This window comes from Schistocerca serialis, chromosome 1 (genome assembly GCF_023864345.2).
Source record: "Schistocerca serialis cubense isolate TAMUIC-IGC-003099 chromosome 1, iqSchSeri2.2, whole genome shotgun sequence".
Classification (NCBI taxonomy): domain Eukaryota; kingdom Metazoa; phylum Arthropoda; class Insecta; order Orthoptera; family Acrididae; genus Schistocerca; species Schistocerca serialis.
The window spans coordinates 305,531,031-305,548,813 of record NC_064638.1 but is presented as its reverse complement, the minus strand read 5'-3'; the positions used below and the strand labels follow the sequence as shown (position 1 = coordinate 305,548,813).

At 40.0% G+C, this 17,783-nt stretch overlaps 1 protein-coding gene and 1 non-coding gene across 5 annotated transcripts in view; both read right to left on the bottom strand.

The window, feature by feature from the left end:
* Window positions 1-12,529, bottom strand: part of LOC126469021 (dual specificity protein kinase CLK2) — a 34,374-nt gene extending 21,845 nt beyond the window's left edge. Inside the window, exons 1-9 of one of the 4 annotated variants that reach the window (XM_050096598.1) lie at window positions 10,982-12,529; window positions 9,433-9,511; window positions 8,740-8,806; window positions 8,362-8,418; window positions 4,808-4,921; window positions 4,268-4,358; window positions 4,010-4,180; window positions 3,708-3,837; window positions 3,462-3,606 (exon numbers count right to left, since the gene is read on the bottom strand). In XM_050096598.1, the coding sequence (XP_049952555.1) occupies window positions 3,462-3,606; window positions 3,708-3,837; window positions 4,010-4,180; window positions 4,268-4,358; window positions 4,808-4,921; window positions 8,362-8,418; window positions 8,740-8,806; window positions 9,433-9,511; window positions 10,982-11,950 (1,823 nt within the window). In that variant the 5' untranslated portion in view covers window positions 11,951-12,529. The remainder of the gene's footprint in view (window positions 1-3,461; window positions 3,607-3,707; window positions 3,838-4,009; window positions 4,181-4,267; window positions 4,359-4,807; window positions 4,922-8,361; window positions 8,419-8,739; window positions 8,807-9,432; window positions 9,512-10,981) is intronic. The other 3 variants (XM_050096600.1, XM_050096599.1, XM_050096601.1) reach the window with 3 other exon arrangements.
* On the bottom strand, window positions 7,257-7,328 carry Trnat-agu (transfer RNA threonine (anticodon AGU)). Its single transcript has one exon. It is a non-coding gene; the product is annotated as a tRNA-Thr (tRNA).
* Window positions 12,530-17,783: the final 5,254 nt, after the last annotated feature.

Below are 17,783 nucleotides of genomic sequence, written 5' to 3'. Positions count from 1 at the left end.
AATGAGTTGTTCACGTGATATTCACTGGCTGCTGCCTGTAAACATGTGCCACGCCAGTGCTCTCGGAAAAGAGCTAGGCAGTGACATGGCTCTGTTGGTCCCGCGTAGTGATTTGCGAAGGTGGAAAGGGGGCAGTGATTAAGTACTTTGTAAAAAAAGGTTTGGAAGCGAAGGACATTCATGCCGATTTCCATAATACACTGGGGGACTCTGCTCCTTCATATTCAACTGTTGCAAAGTGCACAAATGAATTTAAATATGGCCGGGACAGCTTACATGACAATTTGCGCAGAAGTTGGCCAAGACGTGTCACTACTCCAGAAATCATTGCAAAAATGCACAAAATGATCACAGAGAACTGCTGTTGAAAGTGCTTGAAATTGCTCACACTCGCCAGATGTCATCTGAAAGAGTATACCACATTTTAACTGAAGAATTAGGAATAAAAAAATTATCTGCAAGATGGGTGCCGCAGCTCTCTACACTGGATCAAAAACGCATGAGAATGGACATATATGAAGAATGTTTGGACCATTTTAGGAGAAACAAGTAAGATTTTTTGTGCCGGTTTGTGACCACAGATGAAACTTGGGTGCAATACTATACCCCAGAGACAAAACAACAGTCAAAGCAGTGGAAACATGCCGATTGTCTGCCACAAAAGAAAGCAAAGACAATTCCTTACGTGGGGAAGGTCATGGCATCAGCATTCTGGGATGCGATTGGGATTCTGTTTGTAGATTATCTCCCCACTGGGCAAACAATTACTGGAGAATAGTGTGCTAATCCCCTGGACAAATTGCAACATAGAATAAGTGAAAGAAGGTCAGCAAGGAAGAAAGTCATCTTTCATCAAAACAATGTGCACCCGTGAAAGTGCTCTATATATATTTTTTTGTGTGTGGACATGGAATTGATAGCCAGAGTTGACAACTATTTTGTAGGCCTGGAGGAAACACATTTTTGAGACAGGAAAACTAATTTTTGAGATGGGATCAAGGCACTGGAACATCATTGGACCAAGTGCATTAATCTACAAGGAGACTACACTGAAAAATAAAAAAAGTTTCAGTGATGTAAGTACTTTCTTTCTATTCTGTTCCAAGAACTTTTCAAACCACACTCATATTAGCAACATTTATGAGAAGAAAACCTGCATACCTAGAACAAATCTTATATAACACCAAACATTTACTTCTACAGTTGCTTATAGAATGGAAGATCGAGGATAAAAGAAGGAAAGGACGAAGAATAATATATCTGTTAGATCACTAAAGCTCTCTTTTAACACGTCACTGGGGACAGAATTATATTTTCCTTATACAGCATTTCAAAATTGGTGCAATGGCCTCTCCTTCGTAATGATTATTGCCATGACCACTTCACAGTGTTCCTTTGCTAGAATTTCACAGGTCTGACTCCTCACATTCCTCTTAGGTGTGGAAGTCAAAACTTCATCACATGATGTACCACAACCAGCCTTTGCTAAACAATTTAACATTGTCTACTGCATCACACTATTCCATGCAGCAATAAATATTCACATGGCCTGTAAAATGCTATGCTTCATCAATTCCTTCGCCTCTTGGAATGCAATTGATATCTCAACTTCAACATTGTATTTTGCTTTAATGAATTTTATTATGTCCAGGTCTTCAGGCTACAGACGACTTGTGCAGTTCGGTGGATAAAAACAACATTATTATTTCTCAGGAACGACGTTTCCTTGGTAGGTACAAGGCATCAGTCAATCATAAGTAATATTTTTCTACCTGCAGCACCCATGTTGGCATCTTCATGCCTGAAACATCTTGTAAAGATTTCCAATATCATCCAGGCATTCATGTTGTAATCTAAAGTACAAGAAGTGTCAACATTTAATAATAACAGAGTTTTAAATTTACCTATTTTCAGTAGCAAAAACTCTCACTCCCAATGCTATTTACAAGCAATTGCACAGTCACTGGAAAGTTGCATCTGCATTAAAAATGTCTCTAGGCTCATAACCTGTATTAATTGCAGCAATGTAGTGATCTTCCAGGGCTTCAAATTTTCTACATCCACTTTGAAATGATTGTGGCATTTCTTAAAATAATCTAACCATCCGTCTGACCCACTGAAATGTTCAACATCAATTATCAGGGCGATTTCCTGAGCTGTCTCTTGTAGAACTGGCCCACTTACAGAAATGCTGTCACTTGTGACTCCTTGAAACAATTTTAAGTGAGTAGTTTTCACGTCATATAATGTTGACTGGCAGATTTTCTTTCTTTTGCAGCGAGAGGAACTGCTAGCTTTGGAATTTAATAACGCTTCCTAGTTTTTGAGAATGCTGCCGTGCAGGATTAGCCGAGCGGTCTAAGGCACTGCAGTCATGGACTGTGCGGATGGTCCCGGCGGAGGTTCTAGTCCTCCCTCGGGCATGGGTGTGTATGTTTGTCCTTAGGGTAATTTATGGTAAGTAGTGTGTAAGCTTAGGGACTGATGACCTTAGCAGTTAAGTCCCATAAGATTTCAACACATTTGAACATTTGAGAACGCTGCAAATTAAGACTGAAAAATCTTACATCTTTGCTACGCCTGTAAGTTGTTCTTGTTACGACTGCCTTCAACATCATAGATGATTGTCAGCTTTTGCTCAATCTTAAGCTTTTTATGTTTGCATGCCGTAACTCCACAGAAATATAAAACTCATGAATTCAACTACAACAAAGACAACGCTTCATAGCTGGTGTTTAATGATACTGTGGCTTCTGATCATGTGACCGTAGGTAGGCAAGGTGGATATCACTTTCTGATGACATTAAAATGGAATTCAAATCTACATACATGCCAAATGAAAGAATGAATTGCAATATACTGCCATGACAGCACGGTGTACAACCAAGTGAAACTTAAATCGGGGAAACTCCCTCGTGCACATTAGAAATTGCTTAAAAACTGGATTTTAATTTTCAGGATGTTGCATGTTTATTTCTTAAAAGCAGAATTTTTGTTAAACTGTGATCTGTTGAAAGTGGGGAAGAATAACCTCCTCCTGATCGTAGTTTTGCTAGAATCAACGGATATATTCGTTAGAAGTGGAATTTCCTTAAAAGCGGGTTTGTTAATTTTGAGTTTTCCTGTATATATTGTGGTCTACTGAATACAAACTCATTTTGTAGTTGCTAACATCAATTAAAGGATAGGCAATAGCAGCAGCAGCAGCAGCAGCAGCAGCAGCAGCAGAACTATGTTACAATTCAGACACAGTAACAAGTTAGTAACAACTTGATGGCAAAAATCAAGCCTGATTAAAAATACACGTGAATTAATTTGGTTCAATATGAGATGCCAATTAAAACTGAACTGGTACATTTTTGACTACGTCACTACTTACAGTAACTGCAGTCCAATAAGTTTTGCTGTGGTCTCTGGACCACCACTGTACAAAAAATTGGTGCTTATTCTACTGTACTCACCTGTAAGGTATAGGACCAAGAATTCGTTCCATCATTGCTAAATGCTCCCTATTATCATGTGTCTGGAATAGTGTTATACCCAGATACAATTCGAAAATTATGCACCCGATGGACCAAACATCACATGGTTGTGCCCAGCCAAGTTCTGAAACAAATCTCAACCTTAGCCATAAGGGTTTCAACAACGGCTAACACAGGGACAGTGACAATGCTAAGTACACAAGGGCAACAAATATGGTGTCATACCAAGAATAACTTCTGGTGCACGATAATGTCGTGTTGAAACAATTGTACTGTGATGTTCGTGGTCAAATGTCGCACTGCCAAAGTCTATTAACCTCACATCAGTGCGCTTCACACGTCTGACATCCCTCTTCTGTGAACAATTAATGATATGGAGTATTTTGCCTCATGTTTAGCATTAAACACTAACTGAAAAGCTTCATGTAACATTTATCTCAATTACTCTCAATGCTGTAGTAAGAAACTGGACAGCATAGTTATAGTCAATAAATTTTGAGGTGCATGGGACAGTGTTTAAGACCTACCTTTTTGCTGTTGTATGAAAGGTCATAATCTGAGTCTACAAATAAAATATTCTCTGGTTTGAGATCAGTATGGGTAAGTTTGTTGTCATGAAGGAACTTCACAGAGTAACACAGCTGGTAAGCAATGTGGCGGACAGCTTCCAATGGGTAAGGCTGATAATTATTATCCTTCTGCAAAGAAAGCAAATCGTCATCATTACATTTAGAATGTTTCTTACATTACAGAACTGTATTTCAATCACAACGACTTCTACATACCAAGAAATCAAACACACTTAGACCCAGCATTTCAAAGGCAATGCACATATGACCATGGTAGTCAAACCAGTCCAGCATTTTCACACACAGGCTGCAAAAGCAAAAGATATCCATCAAGCATTGCACATTCTACTGTGAACACAACTGCACAATACTACTAAAATTAATTCAAGCTGATGGGTGTCGAGGACAATAGAGTCCAGAGAGTAGGCTCAGAACTTCAACGTATATCTCAATTATACAGAAACCTTTTAAGCTTATTTGCCAAACCATTTTGTATGCTGGTATTTTACTCTACAATAAAACTGGGTGAGCTCTAGTACAAACTACGCAAATTTTGTGACTTGGGACAAAACGCACGTGTGTGTGTGTGTGTGTGTGTGTGTGTGTGTGTGTGTGTGTGTGTGTGTGTGTGTGTGTGTGAGAGAGAGAGAGAGTGAGTGAGTGAGAGAGAGGGAGGGGGGGGGGGGGGGAGAATTATTCATATTAATAACTTACATGGTGTAGGATAATATTAAATATATTATCAGTTTTACTCACTGTGCACCATCTGGATCTCTCTCAGCAATCTTTTCCAAGGCATTTATCTCCAGCTTTGCAGCTTCTCTGTATTTCTCAACATTCTTTATTATTTTGAGTGCCATTACATGATCCCTGTAACACAAGTGAAACTGAGAATGAAGTAGTAAGTTTCATTAACAATATATAATTTCTTATGAAGGGCAGCTTTGGCAAATTTTATATAACACAGTGATGCCAGAAATAATATGCTTAACTCATACACAGTTTTCCATCTTGTGCTGCTTTTCATGTATCTCTGAGTTGATTAAATGCCAGAACTGAGTTTCATAGTTACTTCTCAAAGGTAAAGCAAACATTTCTCGATTTTAATAATTTTCAGAAATCTGCAAGGCAAGGCACCAGCAACTATTCTGGTTAACCAAAATTATGTAATAAATTGTAGAGAAACATCAAAGTTCCAATATTAATTTCCTTTATTACCTGACGATTAGTTTCATGTGTAAGCGCTTATCTGATAATTAGCTTAGACTCTAAACTAGTTAAGAATAAAGGAAACTCACATTGCATAATTTGGTTACACAAACCTTGATTTAGTTTTTCCTAGTTTTCAAAATTATGAAATCCTTTATCTTCAAAACCATTTACGAGTGTGGTTTGAAAAGTTCTCGGAATCACCATGAAAGGTCAAGCACTACCACAATGAGTTGTTTGTGTGATATTCATCGGACTGTTGTTGCCTGTAAAGATCTGCCACGTCACTGCTCTTGGAAGAGAGCTGTGATGGTGACGTGGCTCTGTTGTTCCCGCGTAGTGATTTGCGAAGATGAAAATAAAAAATCGGAATTCGAGGTGTGATTAAGTACTTCGTAAACAAAGGTATGAAAGCGGAGGACATTCATGCCCATTTCCAGAATACTCTGGGGGACTCTGCTCCTTCATATTCAACTGTTGCCTAGTGCACAAATGAATTTAAATTTAATTGGAAGAGCGTAGATGATGATCTGCGCAGTGGGCATCCAAGATGTGTCACTACTTCACAAATCATTGCTAAAGTGCACAAAATGGTCATGGAGGATTGCCGACAAAGTGTGTGAAATTGCTCATGCTTGTCAGATGTCATCTGAAAGAGTATACCAGATTTTAACTGAAGAATTAGAAATTAAAAAAAAATATCTGCAACATGGGTGTTGCAACTCTATATACTGGATCAAAAACACATGAGAATGGGCATATCAGAAAAATGTTTGGCCCATTTTAGGAGAAAGAAACAAGATCTTTGTGCCGGTTTGTGACCGCAGATGAAACTTTGGTGCAATACTATATCCCAGAGACAAAACAACAGTCAAAGCAGTGGAAGCATGCTGATTGTCAGCCACGAAAGAAAGCAAAGGCAATTCCTTCGTTTGGAAATGATACAGCATCAGTGTTCTGGGATGTGAAGGGGATTTTGTTTGTAGATTATCCCCCCACAGGGCAAACAATTACTGGAGAAGTATGCTGACCTCCTGGACAAATTGCAATAAAAGATAATGATAAAAGGCCAGGTTTACCAAGGACGAAAGTCATCTTTCATAAACACAATGCGCGTCCGCACACATGTGCCGTCACCATGGCAAACTTACACAAATTAAGATAGAAATCGTTGCCACACCCGCATTATTCACCAGATATGACTCCGTTAGACTTCCATCTCTTTCCAAAACTGAAAACGTTTCTTGGTGGACGAAGATACACTTCAAATGAAGAATTGATAGCCACAGTTGACAACTATTTTGCAGGCCTGGAGGAAACTAATTTTTGAGATGGGATCAAGGCACTGGAACATTGTTGGACCAAGAGCATTAATCTACAAGGAGACTACATTGCAAAATAAATGAGTTTCTGTGAGGTAAGTACTTCCTTTTCTATCCCATTCCGAGAACTTTTCAAACCACTCTCTTACATTCATGAACGTAAGTTACAAACAGCTTACTCAGGTTCAAGCTAGGAATAACTACTTCTCAGTTCCTTATGCCAAGTAATATTACTATTTTACATTTCCCACAGTCTGAATTTCTCGATGGTAATATTTATCAAGCAGTATAAAACATGATGAAGAAATAAGTAAATAAAGAAATAATGTGGGTTATGCATTAGTATCCATATTATTGAAACTGTTTACACAGACATGCTTTAGTGCCTCTACACTTCATTGTAGGTCATCACCCGTTTCCAAAACTGCAAACTTTTGACAGTTCACAGTTGATTACGTATTTTTTTTCACAAATTAGTAGTAACACAAGACATAAATGATTGTTTGTTACATCCTCCCCCCACCCCACCCCACCCCAACCCTTCCCACCTCACCCCCACAAACACCAATAGAGTAATCCAAGTACTGTCCCTTTGTGAGGATTAGCGGAAGTGTTATTACCATAACTTATCACAAGAGAGAATTTTAGAAGCTGAAGAAATAACTTAAAATTTGTGCCACAGCCAGGGCTTGAACCCAGGTCTCCTGCTTACTAGGCAGATGTGTTCGCCATTGCACCACTGTTGCAGTATAGGTCACAGAGCTGCAAGAGCTCCCCTAATCCAATGCCCTCTCTAACACAAATTTCAATACACACCTTCAGCCTATTTTCCCCTTCTAAAATTGTCAGTATTGCCAAGGCTCTCTGAAATTAGAATAGAATCAAAGTTCCTGGATGTGGCACAAAATTTAAATTAATTTCTTCAGCATCTATCATGACTGTAGATGAAGTCTCAAGGAAAATGTAATTACATCACAGGGAAAATGATTTACAAAACCAATGTCTCTGACTTCTAACAATATGAATCTAACCTGAACATATCCACTTGTGTTCAGATGAGATTGTAACACCTCCTTCCCATTTCTCACTCTTATATAATCATTTAAAATTATCTTCACCATTATCACTATGTAAGATCACATTCTTTCTGGACAAAAAGGATTATTCCACACACTGAACTAACACGGTAAAGGAAATTCCCAAGGCGTATAAATACACAATGCACTTTATACATTTTCGTCATGCATGTGTTCGGTGCAGTATCTCACAAAGATAGCTTTCTCTGCAACATTCCATTCTTCAGATTTGCGCACATTGTGTGTGTGTGTGTGTGTGTGTGTGTGTGTGTGTGTGTGTGTGTTTCACCACACTTTTTTGTAAGTGACTAGTGGTACAAACAGTAGCTGTAACTATAGCAACACATTGAAAAAATGTAAAGAGTAAGTCCAAGACTAAATCAGACTATATGGGTAACAAACAGTTACATGGAATAAAATCATCCCATTTTCTTAGCACAACACATCCATATAATTGATAAACACAAAATCATTAAGGATTAGAATTGCTGCATCATCATCCTAAAAGCACATACTTCACAAGAAAAAGGATTTCCTCACAATAGCTGTCAGCAGACCTGACACACAGTGTGAATGTTTTGTTAAATTAATCCACATACTGATTAAGGAAACACACACAGTCGCAAACGCAACTGCATGCTTTTACTGAAAAGCAAAGGGCAATTCCAATCTCAGCCAAATATACATTAGAAGCATCACTCGCCTGTTGCGACTATTGCTACGTGGGATTTTCAAATTTCTTGGAAAATGTCTTCTGGACCTATTAAAGACCGAGAAGAACAATATTAAGGAAGTAGAGTAGAACACTTAGGTAAAAGAAGATTTAACATATACTACAGATCAGTAAAGGATTTATAACAAAAGGATGCATTTCCTTTACATTTAACACGATGCCTGCATATGCAGCTTCACTATTTCACTTCACCTATGTATTTTTGTAAGTTACCTTAAGAATAAAAGTAACAGGAAGAATGAATTGGAAATGTTAGGCAGTTTCAAATACGAACTGCTAAATAATGTCAACTACACAAATTTGACACACAGTATTTTCTGGCAATTTTACACATAGTGAAGTACTTACGTATGTAAATCTTTCACTTTGACAACTTTTCCAAATGTGCCTTCTCCTAAGGTGGCCAATATTTTATCTGAAAAAGAGTAATCACACAGCAGTTAGTATTAACTATAACTGAAGACCGTGCAAATGTTGGAACCCACTTTTTGAAATGCAGACAACGGTTTACTGATTATGCACTCTTACAACTGCATTTTATTGTAGGTAACCACATGATGCTTAAGGTTACATGGCTTTTAACAAAAAGTACTAGAAACCGATTTTTTTATAATTAATTTCTAAAACCAAAACCTGCATCTATTCGAAGTGGAATCCAACATGCACTAGTCAAAAATAAATTGTTTACGTTTATTTGAGAATAGATCCTACCAATCCCCAGCAAACAGAAGAGGACCAGAGAAGCTGGATTATGGTTTACAGAAAGCTATAACGACATGCTCATTAATGTCGTCTCATTAAATGTCTTCCTCCCCATACAGCAGACACACTGACAGGCACACAGATAAATAAGTTTCTCCAGATCGCTTACACTTCTTCCCACCCTGATCCTCTCATTCCTTCTAATATAAACCCACCCAAGACCAGTCACAAACCACAACAGATGCTGAAAAGGAACAACTTCAATTATAGAGAATGTGACGCCAGGAATGATTTAAGAGTCTATAGTATATCTACTGCAAAGTTGGTGTATTCACGAACATCGGTCTCGGAGCACGTCGCCATGGCGATATATCAGGTGGCCATCTTCGTCGTCCTCCACGGAGGGTGCTCGAGAACTCTGCACAGCATGGGCCAGCCACCAACACAATCAGGAAACGGCACCAGCCATCGCCAACACCAGCCAGCCAGCACCGATTTAGCAGAGCGGGCAGGGCAACACAGGTGCATCACCGTCCCATTGCGGTCGGTTGATCCGTCCGTCCATTCGTGGTACGCGTGGACCACGTGCCAATTCATAGCCGCCATTTCAAACCGAGATGCGAACCCAACAATCAAGAGACAAAGGGGAGAGGGCAAAATGGTTTGCCAATTCAACAAATGATGTCAAATACATTATTGCAGTGGGAACTGTGCGTTACCACAGCAATGTAATAAACAGATGGAGGCAATGGCAGTTCAACGTGGGAAAATCTAGCACAATGAACCTTAAAGACATTAACTAAAACTAAATATTGTATAATGTGGGAGGACAGTTTTAAATTTACCACCACAGCCTCCTCTGCAAAATTTAATAGTCAATACAAATAAAGCACTTTGCAGATATATTTCACTGAATGTGTGCTCAACTGAACGTAATATTATAAAAATGGTAGTAATTTTTAGGAAAGCTACAACTAAAATACTGACTCTGGAGCAAGTCCATTAATTCTACAATTCTGGAAAGTGGTAGCATTCAACAGCATGCATAGAAGAATGACACAGGAAAGAAAACAGGAATAATCGACAACTGGTTGGATATTAGAAGGAAGGAATAAAGTGATAGGGGCAATTAAAAATATATCAAGCACCAAGCACCTGTTTGTTATTGCTGCACTGTCATGTAGGCAAACTGAAGAATCCTGAATGAATTCTTACCTAACAGTTTTACACACATGCAACAGCAAACATAATTCACTCGACCTTTGTGAAAATAAGATGACTGCTGGAGTCTCCACTTCATACAGTTTTAGAGCACAAAGATTATTTCTTCCAATAACTATTTAATTTTTCGACAGTCTTAAGAGTTTACGAACTTCCCAACAATAGTGTTGAATAACGTAGGCAACTTAAAAGGCAGAAATACTAAATTATTTTCTAAACCACCAATAATTATTTCTTGCACCAAATTATAGTTGTGCTAACTGAACCAATTTCAGTACTCTAATTAAAAAATCTTCCACTTTATTTGGTGCATTGTATTTTTGCATTAGAAGCTTTGTTAATTCCTAACCTCATCTCTGAGCTTTTCATCAATTTCTCTTAATCCTGCTAATGACCAAAAAGATTTGGTATTAAACTAACATTTTGATCCATTAGTATACAACAATCAATGAAATTTACTTAAATTCTAGTGAATATCATATTACCACTCATGCCACCAGACCTTATCACTGTAATTTAAAGGGCCACCAAATTATATGAGATACCTCATACTAAGTAATATCTTTCAATTAGGATCACCCCTAACAAACATAACAAAGGGTCTGTGTACCAATTAAGGTAATTCTTCCTGAGAAAGGGAAAAATACTAAGATGAAGACCAACTTACAGTCGGCAGGGGTGCTGCAATATGCGGCTGTAGAGTGTGCTTGTGCTTCTGCAGCGATGACAGGTGTGGCTGAGGCTGTCGTGGCTGCTGCTGATCAGGTATGACACGCTTTGAATCGGTGAGACGCGAGTATGCTTCATCCAAAGCAGAGTACTTCAGAATGAGAGATTGAATCTCTTGTCGCTTCGCTTGGCGTTCATCATCAGCTGGAGTGGTTGACGGTTCATCCACAGACAGTGGTATTTCAACAGGGCAAAGGCGAGAGGGTAAATAGCGCTCCCGGCGTGGGGTTCTAGTTCGAGTCCGGGTGCGGGTACGCGATTCTGAAGCCAAAGGCACAGCTGCACTGACAGGTCCACGATCGGACTTATGCCTGTGGTGACGGTGATGGTGGTGATGGGAGTGGCCATGATGGCGATGCTGATTTAATTCAAGGGCTGGGGGAGAATCTCTTAACAACTGCACATTTGTCGCACTCTTCTGCAATAATGGAAGGCGTTCGATCTCTTTGTCATTATCTCTCTCATCCTTCTCCCTTACTCTTTCTCTGTCACGTTCTGGACGACGCTGCTTTAGTACTGCAGAATACTTGTCTTCAAGACGCGACCGAGTAGTGCCTAATCCGAAAGTAGCAGCTGCAGCAGCAGCAGTAGTAGTAGTAGCAGCTGCAGCAGACGAAGTCCCAGGAGTGGTGACACTGGAGGGTGATTGAGGCTGTGGCTGACAGTCTGCGGTTGACGACGGTCCGCGTACACGCGTCGTCAAACGTTGAAGCAGACTTGAACATGACTCGCTCAGAAGCTGCGTTACACTACTGGCAGTAGAAGATCGGGCGTACCGATGTCGCCTCGCGCCTGTCGCCCCAGCACTCGCGTCCCAGCGACCGCCCGACTCTACACCTGCACCCGCCACAGCTGGCGCTGCCGCAGCCGTCGAGTTACCGTGGTTCGTGACGGCAGCCCAGATCATGGTAAGACTCGAACCTCTCGCGTACGCTCCGGGGATGCAACTAAAGATACCCTGGCCTGGGGCAGGCAAGTGGTAAGGCTGCCAGGCGGGCGGGTGCCCCCTGCCAAATACTGGCCAAGCTAAATATAACAACGCGCCTCCGCGCGACGACGCATTGGCCTTACGTAAAGGGATGTATAAGCCCAACTCGCCAGGCAGTGTCAACCTAGTGGCATAGGTGTCAGCTGAAAACCAAATTTTTGAAGGTCATTAGCCAAACAGAGTTTTACTACATGATAATGTCTGAACCGATTCATCTATGATGGTCTCATTGTAGCTCTATTACAAGGACAAGTTTGGGGGAGCAAAACAGAAACATTCATTGAACGGTTCCGCCTATCTACCTTCGGCGCGCCGCCTTTCTGCATTTCGTCCATTAGCAATTTATTGCTCACGGTAAACCGAAATTATGTGTTTACCGAAGTTAAAAAATTACTTGTCGATGACTGAATAATTCTGTGAAATAAATTCTGTAGAACAGTTCTCCGTTAATCCATCTTACCCTCCTCCATTCCACTGGAATGAGTCAGTTTTAGGGATTCAACAAGAAACCAAATTCACAATTTATTTTGTTGCAATTGCCGATATTTCTAATGTCGATGTTGTTTTTAAACGTTTCTCTCACACACTCGCTTATGATTAATGAGTCTATGATTATACACCATCTTAAGCAAGAATATTTCTTAGAACATGGTTTTCTTAGTAGTGCAGTATTCTACCTCATAGCACAAACTCGCCGAATACGTTCTCACGTTGCTTTAATTATTTTACTTCTGTTACTTGATAAAGGGAATTTTATTTAGAGAGCAGCATTTCAGTTTAGATAGAAGGGCATTACGCTGCCATTATTGTGTATGTTCGACCATAAAACATTTGCATAAATTGCTCCCCATAAATCTGCAATTTTCAGTTACTATTGGAATTTTGCATTAGCAATTATAAATTGGTGAAGTGTGTGTGTGTGTGTGTGTGTGTGTGTGTGTGTGTGTGCGCGTGTGTGTGTGTGTGTGTGCGCGTGTGTGTGCGCGCGCGCGCGCGCGCGCCCCACCTCTGCTTCCATCGTTTCATCATTATCAAAGACGACCTCCAAGTTATTTTGTAAACAGATGAAAATCGGATGGGGCAAAGTCGGCAGTGTATGGAAGATGATCCATGACAGTAAACCCTAAGAGTCCGACTGCTGCAAATGCCGCAGCGCTCGAGAAATGTTTCTCATGCGTTGTCGTAATTGCTTTACATACTGTCATGTTATATGCTACAATTAGGGGCCTTCTAACGGTAATTTCAGCTGAGTTAGATGCATGACATTTAATACCACAACCGATATTGAGCTTTGAAATAAGAAACATGTAACTGGAAGCCATTATCAATTTATTATATTAAGCTGAAATATTGCGAAACAGCCAAATTATTTATCAATTAGGTGATCTTGCTTCCTTCGTACAGGGGGGGAAACAATGCCGCCTACAATTTAGTAACAAGGGCAATAACGTTCACTGCCCGGAAACTGAACAGGCATTGTCAAGTGGCGCTGAGCACGGGCGCACTAGGCGCTTGGGCCACGTGCTGCGTCACGGGAGTTCTAATTCTGTGCCATGTTGCCGCCTCGCATCTTCCCACGGCCCCACTGAAACTAGACTGTTGCCCCAATAAAATATTTGAAATAAAGCCTGCTTACAAAAGCACTGCTGTCAGCATGAATATTAATAATCACAATGTTGAACATGTGGTGGAAAGTCTGAAGGGGTATCACAAAAGATGGATGAATTGTGTGCTGTTTTGAGCAGTTTACATTAATATCTGGCGGAGATCTGAACTCCACGTAAGTTATATTAGGTGCAGCTCAATTTCATTGAAGCAATATATATGTACTGTTATTAATCGACAACAGATACCAAATCTCATCGAGAAAAACAATATATTGAGAAGCTGATCTCAAGTTGCGTTTCAAGGTCAGATGTTCATGTAAGCCGGGTGGGATTTTGGAATGACAATGGTCAAACAGATCCAAAGGGAAACAAAATGCACAACTCTTTCAAATATTTTGAATAAAAGTTCCGGAATTAATTGAAATCCAGGAAAATGTCCTACTTTCTTTAAAGACGCCCGTTACTCTGTTGCTCGTTCAAGGAACTATGAGCAGGTGAGGTTATAACTTTCTTAAACATTTATGTAAAACCGAACTGCAAAGCCTTTTTTCTTCGCCAACGGAGGTGTCAACACAATAGGCTATGGAGGAAACCGTGTAATTTTAGTTCCGTGTTCAAATCTTCCAGAAATTTCAACACTAACACATGTAAAGTTTAAGAGCTACCTTTCATTCTGCTGCGGCACATCAACATTCAATTGAGGCAAATTTTTATGTATTTCCTCGAATAGCCAATGGCTGGAGACCGCTATTATTCGCTATTACAGAGGCAACTAACGAGATTGAAAGCTGCCTATACTCGCCCAACAAATAAGTGTAACTGAGCCTTTGTTGCGCTGGGAAGCGCCACGCAGTTCAAAGAGGCAAAGTTTACGTTCTTGCGTCCCCACAATAATTTAAAATAACTTAACTGTGAATTAATACCGGAGACCTGCTAAAAGAACGTCTGTGTGCCACACTATTTTAAGTTCAATAATGCGTCGAGGTCTTTATGGCTATATGACTATCGGACAAACCAAGAACTCATAATGGACAAACCAAGGACGGTGGAATTCTGCCAAGCTGGTAGTGCTGCTCAGAAGTTTATACATTTTCAATTGATGTTTAAATTGCACATGAGAATGGGAGAAAATAGTACCGAAATTTCTGTTACTGTTTGGTAACTGAAGTGACTGGAGAAGGAGCATCAAAATTAAGATGAATAATTCAACATTTTGTCATACGTCGTTACCAGAAATTGTGCCGATATGGTTTTTAGGGACTTTTATTCATAGAAAATATTTCATTCGAGAAGCGTGCATCAACTGATACATGACACTAAAGAACGTACCAAAGAACTGGTTGAGAATAGGCGTCTCGCTATAATGTTCCAATGATGCACTTTATCTGTTTCCATTACAATGGGCACTAAGGGTCCGTTTCACTAGTGTAGTATCGAATGATGCAATCAGATTAAAAGAAACAAGAGTGAAATAACTATTAGCATTATTAAGCAAGTAGATGAAACATGTTTCAGAGTCAGGATAGGAATCTCTCCGACATACCGGTAGCTCATTCATTAGTAGGCAGTTGCCTTTATTGTTACTCACAAGGTGTGTGAAGTATTGAATTACTTATATTGGCTGTTATTTAAGTTATGGTGTCGAAACTAGTACATTGTAACTTTGATTATTTATCAAAAACAATATTACTCCATTATATGGGGCACGCACTGAATTCGGAAGAATGTCTGCCTTCATTTCGTACGGTTTACAGCTTTTGAAATTAGTTTTACAGGTGGGTTGTCTGAATGATACAAGTGATGACACGTGAATAACTATTCACCGATTACATATTTTCTAGTGATGCAACATTTTTTGTTCACGATCAATACTTTCGTCAGAGCAGCATCTCGCATACTAATCGGGCGAAACAACACAGAATTCTAAGAATCTTTTGTTGCGGGATTTTCAGGCTCGCATTCCAGGCTCATTTGCTAAAAACATATTTCCACTATCTAAATCAGAAACGAATAAAATGCTTCTAATTACATGGGAGACTACCACATTTTATCCGTGCATTATACTCTTGTGTTCATTACAAACGAATGTGTAACTTCTTAAATTTAGCAAATGATACTCTGATGTCAACAGTGTTTCAATCTTTTTGCTTTTCAACACGCCAACAGTATTTCGTGTGACATATTCATATGGAGGAATCTATAGGACTACCGTTCGTCTGCTGCATCCCATCAACGATTAAAGGACCACACTATTACACAGGTGTTACGGATATATGGCGTGGTGAGCTGCTCCTCGTGTACTACACTTAGGAAATTTTATTTTCCAAACGTCTTAGATATTTCATATTCATTACAAACGCCATTTAAATACTTAAATTTGTTCTAACAGGCGCAAGCTGCCCTCCACCCCTGGCTGGCGAGTCCACTGTGTACGCCTTCGCCCGAGCTTGTGAGCTGCCTCGCCGACAAAAATACTACTGGACGACCACGCTGCCCAAAAAAACACGCTCCCGCAGAAGCAGCAGGAAAAGCTGCACTTCCAGTACAAGCCCAATATGAATTACAAACTGACAATGCTTCGCCATATACGTAAGATACCAAATCACTAACACTAACATTTTCAGATTGCGAGAAACTTTTTCCGTGGATGAATCTGAAATTAATAGAGATTACTTCTTACGTGAAACATTTCACTCTTCGAAATAGCAGCATCAGCGCACGTACTGATACCAGTCAAGAACACTACACTGTTACGTCTGCCTCATGTAGTCATCATCCAGTTAGTCTGTCACCCACCCGCCTCTAGGACAGAATTCATATACCTACAATGGACTGTTCTGTTATATTTTGGAAATGTTAACAATCATTAACGCTTCCTATTTACCTGAAAACGCAAACAGCATGTCACTTTTATTAGTGCGAAATATTTTTGTCTCTCTCTCTCTCTCTCTCTCTCTCAAAAGCTCCGATTAGGACGGGTCTCGTTAGTTCTGCCTACACTTTAAAAATCTGCTGAAGTATTTCGTCGGGTACTATTTGTACATACAGTTTTGGGAAGTGCGATTATGAACTTTCATAGTACTGATACGCATTTCGGAAACTTAAGAAATGACAAACCCCAAATGGTTACTTACAGTCCAAAGCGTCACTGCATCAAAAATCGTTAACTGGCAGATGGTGTAATTTATCCTGACATCGTTTGAAACTCCGATTTTTGTATGTATTCGCTACGTTCAAATACTCAAGTCCGTCACTCCATTTTTTCTGTAGTCTTTTATATGCAGTCGCAATTTGCGTCACAAAAATATGTTCTGGTTTCTCCAGAATTACAAGTGTATTACTGATCTAAAATAACTACACAGTGATAATTCCTTCATGAACTAAACAATTAATTAGTAGACATGTTAGAACAATATTAACAAAGATCAACTCAGCCCAATCAAAACCATTTTACTTGCCTGGTGTAAACTTCTAACTGCGACCGAGTTAATTTTAGTGTACAACGAAAATTAAATTTCCAGTCCCGGTCCTCCGTTGCTTTACATGCAATGAATAGAATTAAAATGACCTACCAAGCTTGTACCTGTGAATGGGAAAAGGGTGTGTGTGTGTGTGTGTGTGTGTGTGTGTGTGTGTGTGTGTGTGTGTGTGTGTGTGTGTACACGCTTCTCACCTGCAGAAGCGGTATAGTCCCGCCTGCGAATAGCCTACGCAGACGTGCACGAGGCCGACGCATGATTGACTGCACGGTTTTGTTGCTGCCGCCATGGACGATTCTGTTCTCTGGACTCTGGGCACCAGGGCGTGCTAGTTCGTATCACTCCCCACAAGGCACAGCCTGCGCAAGCCGGACAGCAGTTATCGATAAAAAGCGGCCCAGCATATAAACTAATGCCGGTTTCAGAAGTGCAACGGTAAAGCGCGTAGTGATGAGGTTAGCAATGCTTGATGTACTTCGGAGGAAAACCGAAGTTAATCTTTCATCGGAGTAAACAATGAACAGAACTTAGGGTATCTTTTACTGGCTACTGTCTCCTCTTCGGAGATGGGCATTAGTAGTTAAAAAATCGCCGCCATTCCCATTCGCTTGTTTGACCCGTCATATGGAGCAAACCGGTGATGAGAAGTGGAACGTTTTAACTTAT